At 48.7% G+C, this 18,685-nt stretch overlaps 7 protein-coding genes across 7 annotated transcripts; 2 read left to right on the forward strand and 5 right to left on the reverse strand.

Annotated features, from left to right (window-relative positions):
* Positions 1 to 521: 521 nt before the first annotated feature.
* On the reverse strand, positions 522 to 1,851 carry BX661DRAFT_222025 (uncharacterized protein). Its single transcript, XM_051538845.1, has one exon. It carries the CDS (start codon positions 1,741 to 1,743, stop codon positions 634 to 636), a length of 1,110 nt encoding a protein of 369 aa, XP_051395528.1. The 5' UTR covers positions 1,744 to 1,851; the 3' UTR covers positions 522 to 633.
* Positions 1,852 to 2,109: 258 nt separating this feature from the next.
* On the reverse strand, positions 2,110 to 2,884 carry BX661DRAFT_176152 (uncharacterized protein). Its single transcript, XM_051534273.1, has 2 exons — positions 2,680 to 2,884; positions 2,110 to 2,501 (listed from the first exon to the last, which is right to left on the reverse strand). The coding sequence occupies exons 1-2, from the start codon at positions 2,738 to 2,740 to the stop codon at positions 2,302 to 2,304; spliced, it is 261 nt and encodes an 86-aa protein (XP_051395529.1). The 5' UTR covers positions 2,741 to 2,884; the 3' UTR covers positions 2,110 to 2,301.
* Positions 2,885 to 3,384: 500 nt separating this feature from the next.
* BX661DRAFT_176154 (Fcf2 pre-rRNA processing-domain-containing protein) lies at positions 3,385 to 4,339 on the forward strand. The gene has a single exon (XM_051534274.1). It carries the CDS (start codon positions 3,468 to 3,470, stop codon positions 4,239 to 4,241), a length of 774 nt encoding a protein of 257 aa, XP_051395530.1. The 5' UTR covers positions 3,385 to 3,467; the 3' UTR covers positions 4,242 to 4,339.
* Positions 4,340 to 5,112: 773 nt separating this feature from the next.
* BX661DRAFT_176162 (uncharacterized protein) lies at positions 5,113 to 5,716 on the reverse strand. The gene has a single exon (XM_051534275.1). It carries the CDS (start codon positions 5,647 to 5,649, stop codon positions 5,350 to 5,352), a length of 300 nt encoding a protein of 99 aa, XP_051395531.1. The 5' UTR covers positions 5,650 to 5,716; the 3' UTR covers positions 5,113 to 5,349.
* Positions 5,717 to 6,436: 720 nt separating this feature from the next.
* BX661DRAFT_202843 (uncharacterized protein) lies at positions 6,437 to 8,447 on the reverse strand (the record flags this gene model as incomplete). The annotated part of the gene is made up of 4 exons (XM_051538516.1): positions 6,437 to 6,778; positions 6,824 to 7,267; positions 7,288 to 7,291; positions 7,560 to 8,447. The coding sequence occupies 4 exons, from the start codon at positions 8,445 to 8,447 to the stop codon at positions 6,471 to 6,473; spliced, it is 1,644 nt and encodes a 547-aa protein (XP_051395532.1). The 3' UTR covers positions 6,437 to 6,470.
* A 6,441-nt stretch (positions 8,448 to 14,888) lies between these two features.
* On the forward strand, positions 14,889 to 15,575 carry BX661DRAFT_138785 (HAD-like domain-containing protein; the record flags this gene model as incomplete). Its single annotated transcript, XM_051532745.1, has 1 exon — positions 14,889 to 15,575. The coding sequence occupies one exon, from the start codon at positions 14,889 to 14,891 to the stop codon at positions 15,573 to 15,575; it is 687 nt and encodes a 228-aa protein (XP_051395533.1).
* Positions 15,576 to 15,821: 246 nt separating this feature from the next.
* BX661DRAFT_138549 (MBOAT, membrane-bound O-acyltransferase family-domain-containing protein) lies at positions 15,822 to 17,717 on the reverse strand (the record flags this gene model as incomplete). The annotated part of the gene is made up of 1 exon (XM_051532731.1): positions 15,822 to 17,717. The coding sequence occupies one exon, from the start codon at positions 17,715 to 17,717 to the stop codon at positions 15,822 to 15,824; it is 1,896 nt and encodes a 631-aa protein (XP_051395534.1).
* Positions 17,718 to 18,685: the final 968 nt, after the last annotated feature.

An 18,685-nucleotide genomic window follows, 5' to 3' on the forward strand; every position in this document is an offset into this window, starting at 1 on the left:
AGCTTGTCGATTGATTCAGTGAGGAAGAGAGGTTTTGCTTTTTTTGCTTTTTGCTGCGAGCACGCAAAATGCACATGTGAGTTTTTAATCAGAATACAAACAATATGATCATAATCAATTTTAGCCAAAAAAATTGGGTTCATATCTAAATTACGCGCAAAAATAGCATTTTAACTGTCAGTGTTGCTGTCACTTGGTTATTGTCTGCCATTGTTTTTTTTGCTGCCAAACATACCAACATCAATCAAATTGTCAATGGTATTAATGTTGAGCCTTTATTCTGCAGTAAGCAATTTTTATAATAAATCAATATTACCTTTAAACCTATTCTTTCCATTGACTGGAGTGAGTATAGGTTTATTTAACATGTCTATCAGCGCTCTTCTCCCAACGGCAAACAATTGGTTATCCACATCCAGCGAATCATTAACGATCGTTCAGTTTGACATCCTCCATCTTTTTATTTAGCCAAAACCCATTTTATAATTCATTATTAATGACACTGCTTTTTGTCTATTGCCTGCGCATACATTTAAAATATTCGATATTTAGTTATTCAAATTCTTTTTTATTTTAAAAATACTAGTTATGCCACATAAATTTCCGTTGTACTTCACATCGTGAACACAATATTTAGTTCACGCCTGATATGAACCACCAAACCAGAGCTACGCCAACGGCTGCAGCGCCCAATTCGACCGCAGTGTCCAGAACATCCTTACGAGTAACCTTTAGCCTGATCCTTCTCGGCGTGCGGCACCCATTCTCGTCGCAATGGTCCTCATCACTATCGACGTCCTCAACGGGCTCCTTGTCCTTCTCATTCCCGCTGTCTGTCGCCTCTACGCCATTGTCTTCCTGACTCTGCTTCTGTGAGTCCTGGGAGTCCTTGTCTGCGACCTTTCTGCGGCGGATCCGCGACTCCACATAGTTCACGCGAGCCTCTACCTCTTCCAGAAGCGCCTTGACCTGGGTGTTGTTTGGCTCGACCGAAATTGCCTGGCGCAAGACCGCCTTTGCCTGATCAATCTTGCTCTCACTACTCAGGATCAGGCCCTTCATGTAGTACCCCTTGACCCACTGGGGCTCCAGGGCAATACACTGGTCGGCGTGCTTCACCGCCTGCGACCACCGCTTGAGCTTAATCAGCGCCATGCACGTGTTGCTGTGCAGCTTGGCACTGTACATATCGTACCCGAGCCCGTTTTTGTAGCAGTCAAGCGCCTGAATCCAGTTTTCCTTTTTGAACTCGACATTGCCCTTCTCTTTCCACTCCTCTGCGGCCTCACGCTCGGTGGCCATCCGGCTCTCCCTGTCCTCCTCCTCTTCCTCGTCATCGACCTTGTCCCGCCCGAGCTTATGCTCAATGGCGTTTCTGCGCATCAGCGCGCTCTTGGCCTCCTCCATCTGGCCCAGCTCTTTGTACGCCTTGGCCATACGCATGAGCGCCAAGGAATGCACCGTTGTACATCCCTCTTCGACGTGGCCCTGGACATCGGCGTTGAGGAATTTGAGCACTTTTTCACAGTCCTCTAGGGTTTTCTCGTACTTTTTCAGCTGCAGCCGGCAGGTGGCCCGCGAGAGCAGCGGCAGGGGCGATTGTACTGGGAGGGAGCAGAGCTCGTCAAATTTTTCCAGCGCGCTTTCAAAATCGTCTTCTTTGAGAAACTCCTGGGCTTCAGCGAGAAGCATCATGGGGTCGGGTGGTGGCGCCTTTGGCTCTCTGTTCATAAACGAAAACATTATATTCCTTATGTTGTTATACTGCTGAATAAAAAAATAAAAAAGGGAAGAAAATGCAATAGGGTTTGAAAAGCGTATGAATTTAACTTGTGGAACAAGACAAGAGAGAAACAGGAAGAAAAGCACAAATGCAATCTTTGCTAGCCTGTACGTCGACACGACAGTTGGAAATCAATCCGAAAACAATGTTTTTTCTATACAAACATATTTTTTAGGCGCTATTTTTAGGGTCCTAGTGCCGTCACCCGCACCTGTCTCTCCCTCTCCTCATTTCATTCATTGACTTTTCCCAATGCCCACCCCGCACATTTTTTAATTATATTTGTATGATGTCGAGTCGTGCTGTGCTGTCCTGTGCTGGACTGGGCTGGGCTGGGCTGGGCTGGGCTGTTCTGTTCTGTTCTGAGCAAGATAAAACAAAAACGAGGACATCGGCGAGTGTATTCTCCATTCATATACGTGTTAAACAAAAAATTAACCAAACAATTGTAAAAAAAAGAACAAGACAAGGAATACCCTTCCCGTCTGCCTTGCCTGTCTTCTCTATCCATCTTTTTCTCATGGCAGGTACGGCGGGCGACCACCCATCTGCGCATCAGGAAGATCCTTCAAGTAACGCTCGACCAAAACACGGCAGTTCTGCATATGGTTAACGCTCTCTTTATGGTAGCACTCGGCGAGTTTCTCGCGCAAAATACGCAGCTTCATGATTTTAACCCACTTATCGCGCACAATACGGTCTCTGTTGTCGAACAGCTCTACACAACACAAAATATATAAATAAAAATTGACACATAGAGTGTGGAATTTAGCGTTTTGGTTTGAGGGAAGAGCCACACGATAAACAAGATACACGGCACATTTGCTTTTTTTATCTGGTGCTAGGGCAGGCCTTGTCCCCGCTTCCAAATGTTTTTAAATTCTGAAATTACGTACCGGCGCGATCGGCAGTGTAGAGTGTCTCGCGGGTTGCCTTGACCTGGCCGTTATCTGACATAGTTATGCTTTGTGGGTTGGCGAATGTGTGTGGAAAAGAGGGTATAATAAATGAAAAATTAACTATAAAAAAGGTTGAATTGAGAACAAGGCGAAACAAAATAAAAATAAAAATAAAAACTCAAATAAAAGAGTAAAAATCTCATCTCGAACTTGACCTTGCATCAAAAGATACCACCCACACAGTACTTGATCGAACAAGGTGTGTGTGATTACCAAATCATTTCATCGCAGAGGGAGATCAAGACCAATTTTTCAAAGGCTGGAGAAAAATACTAAATAATACAAAATATTTAAAAAAAAAAAATACTGGGTCACCATTCAGTCCGCCGCTAAGTCCACCACTCACCCTGCTGACGAGTACTACACTGCAGTGACTCCTTCCAATTCCAGCTAAGATCCTATTCAACAAAAAAGAGTATGAATGCAGAGTCAAAGGAACTAAGCGCATAGTCAAGATACAATAATGACAGCTATCACTGCGTCACAGCCTGAGGAAAAAAGTCACAAGAATCAAGAATCAAGCTCATTGCTGATCTTAATCTCCAGAAAGCCAATTAAAAAGTTTTGCTTTCCACGGAAGTTATTGCTCCCGTTTATTTATGCACGGGTTTCCGAAGGGTTTCTATTACAGCTGTTAGCTTCTCTTGACCTTAATCATTCGCACTATTTATATACCTTTATTTCTTTTTTAATTTCACAGTTGTTTGAATTTAAAAACAAATACAATGAGCGCATCAGTATTCGGCACAAATGACAGCTCACTTGACCTGTTGCTTAGCCAGGCCAAGGAGACGCTGGCGCGCAGGGAGCAAGATAAAATCGCAGCCGAACAGGCAGCCGGGAACAAACAAACGAGCAAGAAACAACAGCTGGCGCTCTCCGTTCCGCTGCGGCTCGACACCGGATGTAGGATTGGCGAATCGCAGCTTCTCAAAACCAACCGCACAACCGGCATGACAACACTAAACACGGATCTTGTCTATGCCAACGCAAAGGCAGCTCCCGGAATAGACTCTGCAATTGACGAAAAGACAGCCACGCCTGATCCAACCATCAAACGCCAGTCGAAAAACACTGTGGCGGCTGCCAAAGACCAGACTGCGGGCAAGCAGTGGTTTGGGATGAAAGCACCCGTGCTTACCCAGGAACTCAAAAACGACGTGCGTGTTTTGCAGCTGCGCAATATTTTGGACCCAAAGAGGTTCTACAAGAAGGATGTGAGTACGAAAAAGATGCCAAAGTACTTTGAAATGGGGACAATCATCGAAGGGCCGACAGAGTTCTACTCGAGCAGGATGACAAAGAAGGAACGCAAGAATAATTTGGTCGACGAGTTGCTGGCTGACAAGCAGGCGAGGGATTACTTTAAGCGTAAGGTAGGCGAGATTAACGCTGTGAACAATAGCGGCAGGAACCGCAAGCACTTTAAAAAGTCAAAAGGAAGTGGCAATGCAAGTGGTGGCCACAAATCTGGGGATAAGGCGAAGCGTGGCCATTAGCTTTAACAATAAAACACCTTTTTCAATTGCATCTGTGACTATATCGTAACTTTTTAAAATACTGAACGCTGATTTGGATAGCTCCGAGTAAATGAAAAAGGAAAGTGTAGGAAATGCTTTGTTTATGTTTTATTTATTAAACAATTGCATTTGTTATAGTAAGAGGGGGGTGTGGGGAGCACTAGTTGTCTAGTGTTAAAAGTTAGGGGTGATTTTATAAAAGGTTTTATTACTGATGTTTCTAAAGTACTACTAGGGCCGGCTTCATCTTATATATGTGCCTTGTCGCCTTTGTTGTGCACATTGTCAATTGTGCGCTCCGTTGGTGAGAACTGGATCTTCTGCGAGCAGACCGGTATCTTGGCAAGTCGATGTTGTGGTTTTCGTGCGTGTACGCTCATGCGTGTGCATTGCAAAATGGGGAGCATGTTTGGGCATCAATGTAATGCCTCCCTAATTCGCGTCTGCATTATCCAATTAGCGTCCTATCAATCGGCACGCAGGTGGAAACCTGTTTCGCGATTCTCGACCTCAACATCCACTTCCATATCTTCAGTCTGTGCAACACGTTGAAGGTTATAAAAATTGTACGTAATCGGTCCACTTATAAAAGTTTTATAATAAGCCTAAGATCTGCAGCTCATGAATGATACTCCTTGCAAAGTAAAATTTTTTTATCTTTAAAGCCATTTGAATCTACAATATATTTGGCTGGTAGGATGCAATTACAATGGTTCTTTTTTATCATTTCATTCATATTGAATTCATATCTCTTGTCTGTGGTGTTATTGGCTGATCTGGAAATTTTATAACCAACTTTTTGGCAGTTATCAATGACTGACACAATTAGGAATGCCACATAACAGAAAACGTTCATTATTAATGCTTCTAAAAGTCGCTTAAAATGTGAAACTCTAAACCCTTATAATGTAGTTCAACAAATCTATATGTATTATTACAATAGTTTAGATAAATTACCCAAAGTAATCAAACTACAATGTAACTATGATGAGCGAACCAGAATTAACAGATGATGAGTTCAAATTGATGTTGTATCGAGTTTATACTAGGCTGATACTACATTGAACTGTAACTCAGATTAACCAACCTATGGCTTTCCCTGAAGTGCCACAATAAGAGTATTCAGAACAGTATTAAAAATACCCTTAAACTGCCTCAGACCCTCAACGGCAACTGGGGTAACTTGGTTTACAAGAGTCAGCACATCAACACCGCCAATCTGGTATGGGCTTGCTGGAGCACGGCTGGCTTTTTCAATGATTTGGTTGGGACTCATAGGAACTACGTTAGGGATAGTTTGGATGCCTTCTTGGGCTGACTGAATGGGTCCGGCCTGCACAGATGAGGCAGCAATGAAGAGCAGAGATGCAACGGCAGTGAATTTCATTGTTGGAAATTGTAGTGGTGTTTATAAGTTGGACTGGGTTGAGAATGCTGTTGTTTTTGGATAATTATCAAAGATCATTTTGGCAGTGAGTGTCATACTTATATATTATTTTAACTGACTGCTTTTAGTGGCAATGATGTAACTTTTACATTATAATAGTAACTATACCCCATTAAGTTTTGAAGCAGCTCTTGTAACACGGCTATAAAAATAAATGACAAAGCATGCCTGAATACAATTGGGGAAATTTGTTTGTCTCATTTGTTAGCATGTGTGGCTTTATTCGGAAGTAATTTAAATAATGATTGTACTTGGTGTAAAAAAATTTCCAATCGGCAAGTTGGGCATATATCTTTTTTTAAGCACTGAAATTGGTTTCAATTACATTGTCAAGTTTGGTGGTGCTTTGTTTTGCAGAAAAGTCAATGGCAACTGACAAATGAGTGGGCAGCCGCCAAAAAGCGTTATTATTAGGAAAAGGAAAGCGATCTTTGAATATGCAAACATAGGTTACACACCCAAAAGAGAAGCATTCACATGTGTCATCAATGTGTTGCCACCGCCGCCACCGCCGCCAAAAAAGCTATAGTTGTGATTCAGTTGCTTAAGCAGGAATTATTATCTATTTAAATTCCATTGGTTATATATTGCTTCTCCATTACGAGCTGCATATAATGTGTTGTTCAAAGTTATACATTGCTACTATCTAAAGTTCGGCAAATAGGCAGTTTTTAATTGTTCATATCGCATTCTTATTTGATAAAAAAATATTTTATTAGACAAAAAACAAATTTGAAATATTAAAAATAGACTAAATGTCTTCAATCATTGCCGTCTTGATATTCATAAATTGCAGGTAGGACTATTCCCAAATCAGTATCATTGTGGTTGGTTTTCTCGATTTCTAGTACCAAGCATGTTATGTTTGGCAGTTGTAACTTGATTTTACGCGCAAATTCTGCAACTGCCGCTTGCAAGTCTTTATCAACATCGCGCAATGGCTCCACAATGTTTGAATCACTCATATCATCAGTATCGTTAATATCATCAGTATTGTCAGTATCATCAGTATCGTAAATATCATCAGTATCGTCAATATCATCAAAATTTGGTACACATGTTCCGGTTTCTAAATGCAGAAATGTCACATTAATCCATGGAATTTGACTCGTACCAATTACTTTTTGCAGGGCTCGATGACTTGCATTAGTGACTTTCACACGAGAGAGTCTGGGACAGTTTATGCTGTTCTGCTCGTCACCAGTCTTCGATAACTGTAATTTGATAAATTCGCTATAATCTGATTGCGTGTCAACAAGACTCGGCTTAAAACCAAGTTCGAAATGCTCCAGTCTTCCAAAGTCAATAATTTTGTCCTCCAAGCAATTCCGAAACTTTTCCCACGAAAAATCAAAAGGCACGTTATTCAAGCGCAGGTGCTGCAATTTCGTGGTGTTTATTTTCGGAAAACAGTCCCATTCGCCTTTTGCAACATTGACATCCAAGTAAACCAAATCATCAGAGAAGGATGCTATCTTGAGCGCAGTGTGGTTTTCACAGTGCAAATAACGCGCCTTCTTTGCAAAAGCATTGGCAACTGCGTCGTTGAGAGGATTTTCTGTTTCAAAGCTTACATACCTACCTAGTTTCAAATTTATAACGGATGGCATGCTTTCAGACAAGCATTTGGTGAAGATGTTTATGTTTTGTTCTAGAGTTGCTTCAAAGTTGCGCATGTGGGTATGCAGTTCTCCGAGCCCGTATATTTGGAGAGAGCGCACACGCTGCCAGGTGAATAGAGCAGAGCACAATAGATTTTGCGCCACGTTAATGTCTGAAACCTCTAGTTCGATAGTGTCAAGCATTGGGAAATTTATCTTGATTCCTCCATTGGTAGCTAGTCCTGGTACCAGCGCTACATAATCACTCGAGATGTCCTCCGAATATTCTCTCTGGTAGGCGAGCTGGAGATTGCGCAGATTGGAAAACTCAATGCACGTTTGCTCAGGCGTGCTCTGGAACTGGGTCCAGTCAAAATCAACAGGCAAGTCAATCAGATTCAACGTCTTGATTTTTGCTGTGGGGATCCAAGGAAGTATGCCACCGATCTCGTCTTTCATACGAACAACAAGCGAAGTCAGTTGGTTTGAGAATGCCGAAATACCTACTAAATTTGTATAGCAACAGTTGAGAGAACTGAGCTGACCAGAATATGCCTCGGTTAGCTTTTGTCCAAACCGCTTGCTCAACGTTCTTAAGTTATCGGTATACATCCTGATATGTACAACTCGCGGCACCCTTTGAGCCATCCGCTTGGCAAAGTAGTCTACTTGCTTTTCTAAATTTGATACCACTTGCGGATCTACGTCTTCAATGTCGTCCTCGTCAATACCAATGACGACTCCTATTGATGTCACGCCGGTCCACTCGTGGTCGTTAAACCCAAAAATGGAATCTACTCTTCCGATGCTCGCCTTGAAGGAGTCCAGGTTGCGGATATACATCCCGATGTGCTTCACCGCAGGCACGTTGCCAGTTGAGATTATAAGGTCAATGTTGCTGTCAAAAGGCTTTTTCGGTAAGTTGCTGTTACTGTCATCGTCACTATCACGGTCGTTGGGGCCTTCCAAGTACGCTCTACCATATACAATTCTAGTGGCACTGTCTCTCCAGCTGCTGCAGACAGCGAGCAGTGGCAGGGTGTAGTTCCAAGTGCTGATGTCGTCAATGTCCGTTTTTACAGCAAACCGAATAATTCGTTCTATGATGACAGAGGGCAGGTTGGAAAAGTCAGGCATGGTTGTTAGCGAATAATAGCACAGTGGGGGTATAATTGTGTATATGAAAAATATGTCAAAATATTAATGAAAAATTGGACAGATACAAGAAAAATATTTATAAACGAGTGGGATCAGTGCAGCAAAATATAAAAGCAATGATGCCCAAGGTTTGCTTTGAGGAAATAACAAAACATGGTGGCTTGGTGGTTTTTTTGCTTAATAAAAAGCAAATTTTTTGTTTTAAAGCATCAAAATAAAGAATACAAAGACATTGCAAAAAAAAAGAATACATAGCCACCGCAAGCGATAGTAAAAAGACGTCTTTTACTATTTTTTATTTAGCAAACTACGGGCGCAAGCCAAACGACAGAACACTCGGAATAGTGTAGGACTCGATTAAATTTTTTATTTAATTTTTTGGCCTACATATTTGTGCGGCGGCGCGGTGTCTTAAAGCGCGGGGTACTGCCAGCACCACCGGGCGTAACAATGCTCGACCGCGCACCCATACGGCGCCTCACGGCATCCGCCTGGGCGGCTTCCTTGACAGCATCTTGCTTTTGCATTAGCTGGAACTCAGACTCCATCCTCGCCTGATGCTCCACCGCATGTTCCCTCCTACCGCCGACCCCGGGCTCCCTCAAACTGAAAAACATCGGGCCCATCTCTGCCAGCCACCTTGGGTCCACAGCCGTCACGCACTGCATGTACTCTTTGGACGTATACACCAGCTCGTGGTACACAATGTAGTCGGGCGTGTACCCCATGCCGTACAGCGCGCTCGTCGGGTGCAGGTGGCAGGGCATCCCGGTGCGCAAGTCCGAATACTCGCCCAGGCTCTTAGACCGCGATGCCTGGTGAAAGTATGCAGCGCAGATGCACTGGCGAACAATGTCCCAGTCAGCACCAGCGCTGGGCAAGTTGCCCTTGATGGTGGAGCTTAGAATGTCTGTGAGCTGGTCGCGGACCTCGCGGGCCTTGCGCATGGACTTTGAGTGGACAAAATGGCGCACGCACCAGGCGTCACGGTAGCCGTTGGCCTTCCACTGGTTGTAGACGTTGAGCAGGGTGAGGTGGTCGGATTCGGGAACAAAGAACTTTTCCCTCGCAGCATCTGACTCGTCCAGCCGCTCCTTTGGTCGGTAAAACACTGATGGCACGGCGAGCATCGACACGATGGTGACAACCTCGGCGGCACACCCGCGCGCACACGCGGTGACAAGCATCTTGGCCGGCGCCGGGTCCAGCGGTAGCGCGGCCATGCGGCGGCCCAGGTCGGTGATCGACCCGGAGCTGTCCAGCGCACCCAGCGTCCACAGCTGATACATCGACGTACGAATAGTGTCCTGCGGGGGAGGGTCCAGAAAGTCGAACTTTAAAAGGCTGCTGATCCCGATGGACTTTAGCAGCATGACGACGTACGCCAGGTTGGTGCGCTGGATCTCGGGAATCGGGCTTGCGTACATCTCATGCTGGAACGCGCGCTCTGTATACAACCTATATGCAACGCCAGGCCCCGTGCGTCCAGCGCGGCCGGACCGCTGGCTGGCATTTGCCTGCGAGATGGGCGTGATCTGCAGCGCGTCCATGCCGATGCGCGGGTTGTACACTTTGAGCTTGTAATACCCGGCGTCGACGACGAAGCGCACGCCGTCAACGGTCAGTGACGTCTCGGCAATGTTCGTTGCCACAACAACCTTGCGCACAGGCGATGGCTCAAAAATGCGCGCCTGCATGTCAGCCGGCAGTTGCGAGTATATAGGCAGCACAGACAGCGGCTTGGCGCCTTCAATGGCTGCGAGCCGCTCACGCACGGTCTCACAGCAGGCCTCAATGTCCTCCTGGCCCGTCATGAACACTAGGATGTCGCCGGGGCCCTGGCCCAGATGGATGGTCAGGATCTGGCGCACCGCGCTGTCCACGTAGTCCTCGCAGGGTGTCTTGCTGAACATGATGTCGACGGGGAACGTACGCCCGGGGATCGTAAACACAGGCGCGTTGCCAAAGAAATCAGCAAACCGTTGCGCATTCATCGTCGCCGACGTCACAATCAACTTCAAGTCGCGGCGCTCGCCGGCAATCTGCTTCAGTAGGCCCAGGAGGACGTCCGTATTGAGCGTGCGCTCGTGCGCCTCGTCCATGATCACCGCCGAGTACTGGCCCAGATCGCGCCGCGTCAGCGTCTCGCGCAGGAGCACACCGTCGGTCATGTACTTGAGCCGCGTGTTGCGGCTCGTGCAATCCTCGAACCGGATCGCGTAGCCAACCTCCTCGCCCAGCTTGACGTCCATTTCCTCAGCCACACGCTTGGCCACGCTCATTGCGGCGACGCGTCGCGGCTGCGTGCACCCGATCATGCCGTGGCGCGTGTACCCGGCCTCATGCAGGTACTGGGCCAGCTGCGTCGTCTTTCCAGACCCGGTCTCTCCCACGACAATCGTCACCTGATTATCGCCGATGACCTGCATCAGCTGGTCACGGCATGCAAATGCCGGCAGGTACTCGCGCTGCTCGCGGAGCGATTTTGACCGCGAGAACTCCGATCCTGACTCCTGCACAGCCTTGCCATTGTCCGGGGCGGGCTCACTTTGATTGGGTTGAGGCTCGTCCCCTTCGTCGCCCTCCGCGACCACTCCCAGCACATTGCCCAGCGTCGTGCCGGCCATGTCGACAGCGTCGCGTGTCGCCTTCATGCGCTCGCGCTTTTCGCGCAGATCGCGCACCAGCGCGCTGCCCTTGCGCGCAAACACGGCCAGGTCGCTTGTCGGGTCGACGACGGTCTTGACGGGGTCCAACTGTCTTGTCAAAACAGTGCCCTCAAGGAATGGCGGCTTCAGATCATGCACCAGCAGGTGCATGCGGTTCTGGTCGCCGTCATCGTCGTCTTCCGCGGCCGCAGCCTGCGCCACGCCCGACTGCACGAGCCGGCTGTTAATCCATTGGTCATTGTCGCGGGAGTACTGCATCTGGCGCGCGGTCATTTTCTTGGTCTGCTGGCCGAGAAGCTTGGCCTCCAGCTTGTTGTCATGCTCGACATAGTCGGCGAACGGATTGTGCGAGTCATCGACCGTGCCACCGGTCTCGTCGGTGCCGTACCAGTCGCGATCAAGCTGCTGCTGCGCCAGGTCCCAATCCTGCCGCAAAGCTGCGGTCTCCTCGTCATCGGCAATAGAGTTGCGGTGGCTTGTGGCCGATGTCCCCGTGCGGGATCGCGGGGTCGACCTGTCTGTGCGGCTGCGCAAGTGAGGCTGATCGGTGGGTCGCCGCGGCGTGGGCGCGTCCCAGGCCGATGTGCGCTGACTGGCTCTCCTTTCCTCACCGCCTCTGCCGCTGTCGCCAAGCAGTGGTGTCGCTGCATCCCACCGGCTGCTGCGAGATTCTCTTTGGCGATTATTCGCACGTTGCCTATCCTGCCGACTAGGCGACCTCGATCGCGAACGCGACCGTGAGCGCGACCTGGCTCTTGACTCGCGGTGATGCGCCCGTTTACTCGAGCTCTCGTACGCTAGTCCGTGTCGTCCACCCTCGGCACCATGCAGTTTCCTCCGGTGCTCCTCCAGCCGCTTCTGCGCACTCGCTGACACGCCTCCGGGATCAGACGGCGTTTCGGCTCTCCTCTGGCGCAGACTCAGGGACACCCCCTGCGGATGCCTGAACCTGATCGACCCGATCTCCGGCTCGTCGTCCAGGAGCGCACGTTTCTCAGTCATCGACTGTAGTGCCTTTTCGCGCAGCTCAGCTGCCCGCTTATCCAGCCCCAAGCTCGACGTTGTCTTTCCTAAAGATCCTGGTTTTACTTCGCCTCCAAAACGCTTAGCCTTTGGCACATACACCAGACCGCCCCTGCCGCTGTCCTCTGTGCCATTGGGTGCGGTGGATCGATCGGCGTGCGTGCTGTATTCTTTGACTGTTTTGTAGATGGTCTCGAGACACGTGCTGTCGAAACGACCAAACATTTTGCACGCATTTTCAAACTGCTGCAGACTGTTCGCCGTGCTGCTAAACTGCGCGAGTCGCTTGCATACGGCTGGTGTCGATAGTTGTGCTGTCTTTTCGCCGGACCGTTTCAAAATTGTGTCTATTGTTGCTTCCAATTTTCCATTCGTCTGCAATAAATTCAGGTCCATTGTCGGCAATTGTACTGAAATGAGAGAACAGGGTGTGTGAAATTCAACCCTGATTTTGTGGCTGGAAAAAAAGAACAAAAAAAGGTTTGAAAAATAGAAGAAAAAAAGTAAAACACCGAAATGCGTCGACGCAGGGCACTTGCAATCAACCTGGCAATAAAACATATTTTATATGGTGTCATTTTATTGGCCATCTCTGTCCGCACCTCTGATTGGCCAAGAAAACAATCTGTGGGTATCATCACGCTTTTTTTCCTGGTCATTTCACCTGCCAAAAAATAATGGGGGAGGGCAAGGCGAAAAAAGGGCAGTTTCAATTTTTTTCTTCAAAATCTCGTCCCCTTCTTTTAATTTTGCGCCATCACAAAGAAAGGGAAGAAAAAATGAAAAAGCGTGTCTTTTTGGATTTCCTTTTGCAAAAAATTCGATAAAAGGTGGGCAAAAGCGCCCATCTTGTCGCCAAAAAAGCACGAAAAATTCATTTTTCGCACACTTATCCTTTTCTCCTCTTGTCTCGTGAAATAATTATTGGCTCTTAATTTTCTACCTTATAATTTTTGCATAAATTTACACTTTTGTACTTTTTCCTTCTTATATCAGGTGATATACACACAGGACGCCTTTTTTATCACTTTACCACGGTACCTTTTTTGCACTTTTCTGTCGCAGAGTGTGTTTTTACCCCCCTTTCTTTCCTTTCCAACGAGTGGTTCTTTCATCTTTTGTTCATCACAGTCGGAGAATATCCCTTTTACTGCAAGTCATCTATTTTTATTAAGGAACATCCTTTTTTCTGGTTGCTTACAAGGACGCAGGTCGGACAATAAAACTCCACCCCACTCCACTCTACTCGACTCCGCTCTCATCCATTCTTTCCCTACAGGTCACGCATCGCAACAACGTGTCAACTATCCCGTTTCTGTGTCCTGACATAACAAAGCTCCAACATATTGGAACCGCCACCACCATATTTTTTGTTTTATTTTCTTTCCCCACGCTTTGACCCAGGACGAAGAAGAAATACCAGAATTTCATTTTTTATATTTATTCTCTTTCCCCTCCCCTCGTCCTCGTCCTCTTTTTTGTTTATTTCAACGCCGCACAACAATCAATGTCGACCATGGCACGGCTTCGTGAGGGTGCGACAAAGAAGGCAGCAGTTCCTACGAAAAGCAGTAAGACCCCCGAGGTGATGGCATCAGCTGCGCCCAGCAACGAGCCCCGCCGCAGCAAGCGCAATGTTGGGAAGCCAACTGAGGCAACCCACACACCAGACGACACGGCCAGCCCACCTGCCACACCCAGCTCAGCAGCCCAAAGGCCCAAGCTAGTGAGGCAGCAGAACAACTTGCAACACACCGCAGACTCCAGATCAAGGCAGGCCGACCCCGAGGACCCAGCGACACTTGCAAGGGCCACTGAGCCCGGCGCCAACTTTATCATGTCTTCGCCCAAACGCAAGCTGCGCGAGGCAGGCAGCGAACAGATAACACCGGTTGCGGGCTCATCAACCAGGCGGCGAAAACTGGGCGACGTCGACCCAGCCTCCGGCGAGACAGGGACTCCAGAGATACCTGGGTTCCACTCGCCCTTGCCCAAGCGCCTACGGCCGTTGAATTCTCCGGACTCGGATGCTTCTGCGACAAATACGCCGACAAAAGCGGCGTCACGGTGGGCCATGCGGTCGTTGGACTCGGATGCCTCGCCGTCGCCGCTAAAGTCAATCTTGTCGCCAGTTCTGGACCTTTTTCGCCGGGTTTCAGGGATGGCACAGGACCCTCTGGGCCTGCAGAGGCAGGCTTCCAACAGCTCGTCGGTGTCTCTGGAAGAGGAAGACATGGATATGGAGACAGCTATCAGCACGGCGTCGGAGGATGACAATGGCACGGGTACACCGACCGACTCTGCCGGGGCCAACTCTCTGACCGCGCCCCCCATGAACCCCACTACGCTGGGCGCGCCCGCATCAACTATCCCGACGTACCTCTCCAACGGCATGAACGGCGCGGGGATCCAGCTGTACCTGCCGGAATCCGACCTCGACCCAGGCAGCGGCGACATCTCGCTGGCCTCTGGATTCCCAGAAACTCCCAGCAAGGAGAACGTACCCGTGTTTGATGCCGCGTCGCACAGCTACGACTTTGGCGCCACCGAAGAGCCCTCCGAGCTGTCTGCCATTCCACTGTCCGATGCCGACGCGCAGCCTGCCAGTGACCTGTCCATGGACGCCGACCTCTCGCACATGTCGTCGTTGGGGGACTCCGAGATTGACGCGCAGTACGAGCAGTATCTGTACGACGACGACGAGGATGACTTCAACCCGTATCTCTTTATGGCCGACTTGCCGCCGGTGCCCAAGGAGCACGCGCTTCGGCCATACGCGCTGCCGCGTAAGACACGCTCAAGCCCACCTATCACCCTGGTGCTGGACTTGGACGAGACCCTGGTGCACTGCGTTCTGAACAAGGTGGACAACGCCGACTTGACTTTTCCCGTGGAATACAATGGCATAAATTATGACGTCTACTGTCGCCTGCGCCCCGGGTACAAGGAATTCCTCGAGAAGGCTAGTGAGCTTTTCGAGGTTGTTGTATTCACAGCATCCCAGCAGGTCTACGCCGACCGGCTGCTTAACATCATTGACCCCGAGCGCCGCTATATACGGCACAGGCTTTTCCGCGACTCGTGCGTGTATGTTAACACCAACTATGTCAAGGACCTGGGAATTCTGGGTAGAGATGAGTCCAAGATGGTTCTGGTCGACAATTGCCCCCAGGCCTTTGCTTACCAGCAGTCGAATGGCATTCCCATCGAGAGCTGGTATGAGGATAGGGGTGATCAGGAGCTGATGCACTTGATGGAGTTTTTGGAGACCCTGGTGGGTGACGACGACGTGCGGCCCAAGGTGGAGGCGCAGTTCAAGACCAAGGAGAAGATCGTGGAGGCCAAAAAACGGTACCAGTTCAGAATGGGCGTCCCCTACGGCTCACCCATCTGGGCGCGCGGCACGAAAGTTTAATGTTTTCTTTATTTTTCTTTATCGTACGTGTATTGCAAGCATATTTTTCTTTTCTTTTTTATTTCATTTATATTTTCTTTATTATTTCATTTCATCTCTCATTATTTATTAAAGGCATTTTTCATTCAAGCTAATAACTTGTTGAACTACTTTGAACTGTATGCATTACATAGCAAAATATGATAAAAAGGGGGGTTATGCAAAGTGTAATCAACAATTTTTCAACAGCTGTGAGCTGGACCCGCACTAGTCTCTGTGGTCGCGACGACTGTCTTCATCCGCTGTTAACCCTGCAGCTGCAACAGCAGCAGTCCGCTGCTGGCGCTTCGTCAATGGCTCGGTGTTCAATGGTGGGCTGCTCCCGCTGGTACTTCCAAGTGGCCGCTCTGTCGAAGTGTTGCTCCCAGGAGCGCTCAAACCAGCCCCCTGAACGTACTTGTTCAACGACTCCTCAGAAGTGCCCGCAGAATCAACAGCAGCAGCGGAAGACATCTCCCATTGCCCAGTAGCCCTTCCGCTGTCCCCGTACTCCTTGCGATACTCGTGTTCGCGCCACTCAAACATGACCTGCAAATGCACGTTCAGCAACACATACGCGACGGCCAAAAACAGCACTCCCTCTCGACTGAATATCTTCTCGAGCATCTTCTCGACGCCACCGTCGCCAAAGCCAACCAAGTTGGCAACCATCATGGCAATGATGTTCAGCGCGCCGCCCAAGGAGCAGATGAACCTGAAGTAAGGCTTACGAGACCACTGGGATTTCCCGAAATACCACGTGGCCAGACCCTCGGGCAAAAACAGCAGAGCGATAATCCACGCCCACTGCAACAGCCGCATGGTTAGATCGTGCCAGAGCGCGACAAAAGTAAAGACCACAAAGGTATTCCATGTGCTGGTTTTGCGGCCTCCCAGCGGAATGTACACGTAGCGCACCAGCCACTTGTTGTAGCTGCAGTGCCAGTCCCTCCAAAACTGCTGCAGCGAGTAGTTGTTGCTCATGCAACGCCGCATATTCTCGACGGTCTCCAGGCCATCAGCCATGGCCCAGAACCGGGCGAACCGCCAGATGATCAAAAGCTTCAGCCAAATGAACGACAGCCGCATGTACCCAATCAGACTGATCTCGTACGCTGAAAACGTATCCCACTGCGCCCACTTGCTGATCGCCACGCAATAAACCGTGTGCAGGATGAGCTCCATCAGAATCGCCGAAACCAAGAGCCGAACCCCGTAAATCAGTGTGCTCTTAACCTTGATTCCCGGCGATGGGTACCGCATCTGCGACACAAAGTTGTTGAACGTGATGATGGGGCCCGTCAGGTAAAGAGGCGGGTACAGCAGGTACGCCCAGTAGTTGACAAAGCAGTAGTCGGGTTTGAAGCACGAGCGCTCAATCCGGTCCTTTTCCGTCACCGGGTTTGCCACCAGTCCATCCACCAGCTGCGCTCCGGCCTCCTGCTCCTGGCGTACCCGCCAGTGGTAGTCCATGGCAAAGGACACCATCCGCAGCATTGTGATGTTGAACGTCACGTCCCACCGGCGCAGGATGCCGCGGTGCTGGTCGAGCCACGCCAGAGACTCCAGTATGCGGCCAAACTCGTACCCCTTGTAACTCTCGTTGGCAAAAAGCACCGCCAAGTTGTACGCCCAGATGACCAGCGGCGCCCACCGCCTCCCACCCAAGCGCTTAGCCAAAAGGTAGTTGCCGCCAGTCAGCAGCAAAATAAACAGCGTTGATGAGCCCGACAGCACTATGGCAAACATAGAGGCAAACAAGAACGGAAACCACAATGTTGGCAGCGCGCCGCGCACCGATGCGGGCGAGCGCACAAACCCCCTGCACCATTTTCTCACCACGCCCAGGTAGAACAGCCTGTTGAACGCTGTGTATGCAAACATCGCCAGCGCAAAGGCCGGCAAGTTCGACCTGAATGTGCGCCACTGCCCGTCAGACAAGTCTATCTTGCGTCCAAGCATCCACCCGTCGGACAGCCTCCGTCCATACCCCTTGTATTCAGGCCTTTGTGGCGATGACGCCGTGTACATCGTATATATCATGTTGGCCACGGTCACCACATACACCAAGTAGTATGCTTTGAATTCGAGTGTGCCCCAGAGTGACTGCGTGGGCGGCCGCATTTTGCGCTGCGACGTGTGCGTTGTGCCTGGGAGGGGGTCCTGCGTTCGGCTTGGCGCTTGCGGTGCTGGCGATGCCATGGTGGGCAGCAACGTGGTGTTATGCGCGTCGGTGAGGGACACCAGTGGACTGAGGAGCAATGTGTGCGAGAGTTCTCGAATTTGTGGGTTGTGTGATTCGCTGATGCGTATAATGTGCTCAGAGGAGCTGTTTGACATTCCGATTGCTTGCCGCGGAAACCAAAAGAAAAAAGAGCAATTTTACTATAACGTTGAGGAAGCGCAAAATATAAAAATATAAAAAACTTGAAAGCGCCGTGTTTGTACAAGAACAACAGGAAAGGCGAAACAAAACAAAACAAAACAAAACGAAATGGTAAACGTTCTCGGGAGAAAAAACTCCGTATTTTTTTGCCCCTTTAAGCTTGTGAAAAAATAAAATCGCTATTGAATTGATCAAGCAAGAAAAAAGATACATTGTTATAAAACAATAAAAATAATCAAAAAACAACTTGAAAGAGTGCTGAAACAAACCCAACTCATATATGAACGCACTCTGGATATCCAACGCACTGCAGCTATTGTTTGCATTTATGCTCAATCAACTACAATCATTTATGTGGATACCCGCATATTACGAAGCTTAAATACACTAAAAGAAAATAATGAGGCTACAAATATATTTCAAACCGACATCCTTCCTCCATAGTGTTTAGAAACCAGTGACAATAGACCACTATGGTTGACGATATTAATCAGTTCACTGCTTCTTTTGAAGAGAAGAAGTAGGGGAAGATTTATTCTTGCGCACATGCTTGGGCTTGGGTTTTGACTTGAGCAAAGTCTCGGGTATCGCTGTAGACTCGGATTCAGCCAACTCTGATGTCTTTTTGCGTGAAAAACGGGTTTTGAAAATCCCCCGCTTAAAAATCTGGACTTTCGCTATAAATGTATGGAAATTCCAAAATACA

This window comes from Kickxella alabastrina, assembly GCF_025024165.1.
Source record: "Kickxella alabastrina strain RSA 675 chromosome Unknown BX661scaffold_1, whole genome shotgun sequence".
NCBI classification, from domain to species: Eukaryota; Fungi; Kickxellomycota; class Kickxellomycetes; order Kickxellales; family Kickxellaceae; genus Kickxella; species Kickxella alabastrina.

What these genes read in the sequence shown, in the direction of transcription:
- BX661DRAFT_222025 (XM_051538845.1), bottom strand. Translation starts at nt 1,743, where the DNA reads ATGTTTTCGTTTATGAACAGAGAGCCAAAGGCGCCACCACCCGACCCC.
- BX661DRAFT_176152 (XM_051534273.1), bottom strand. Translation starts at nt 2,740, where the DNA reads ATGTCAGATAACGGCCAGGTCAAGGCAACCCGCGAGACACTCTACACT. An exon ending in CTACACTGCCGATCGCGCCG is followed by an intron (nt 2,502 to 2,679) that starts GTACGTAATTTC and finishes TGTGTTGTGTAG; the next exon opens with AGCTGTTCGACAACAGAGAC.
- BX661DRAFT_176154 (XM_051534274.1), top strand. Translation starts at nt 3,468, where the DNA reads ATGAGCGCATCAGTATTCGGCACAAATGACAGCTCACTTGACCTGTTG.
- BX661DRAFT_176162 (XM_051534275.1), bottom strand. Translation starts at nt 5,649, where the DNA reads ATGAAATTCACTGCCGTTGCATCTCTGCTCTTCATTGCTGCCTCATCT.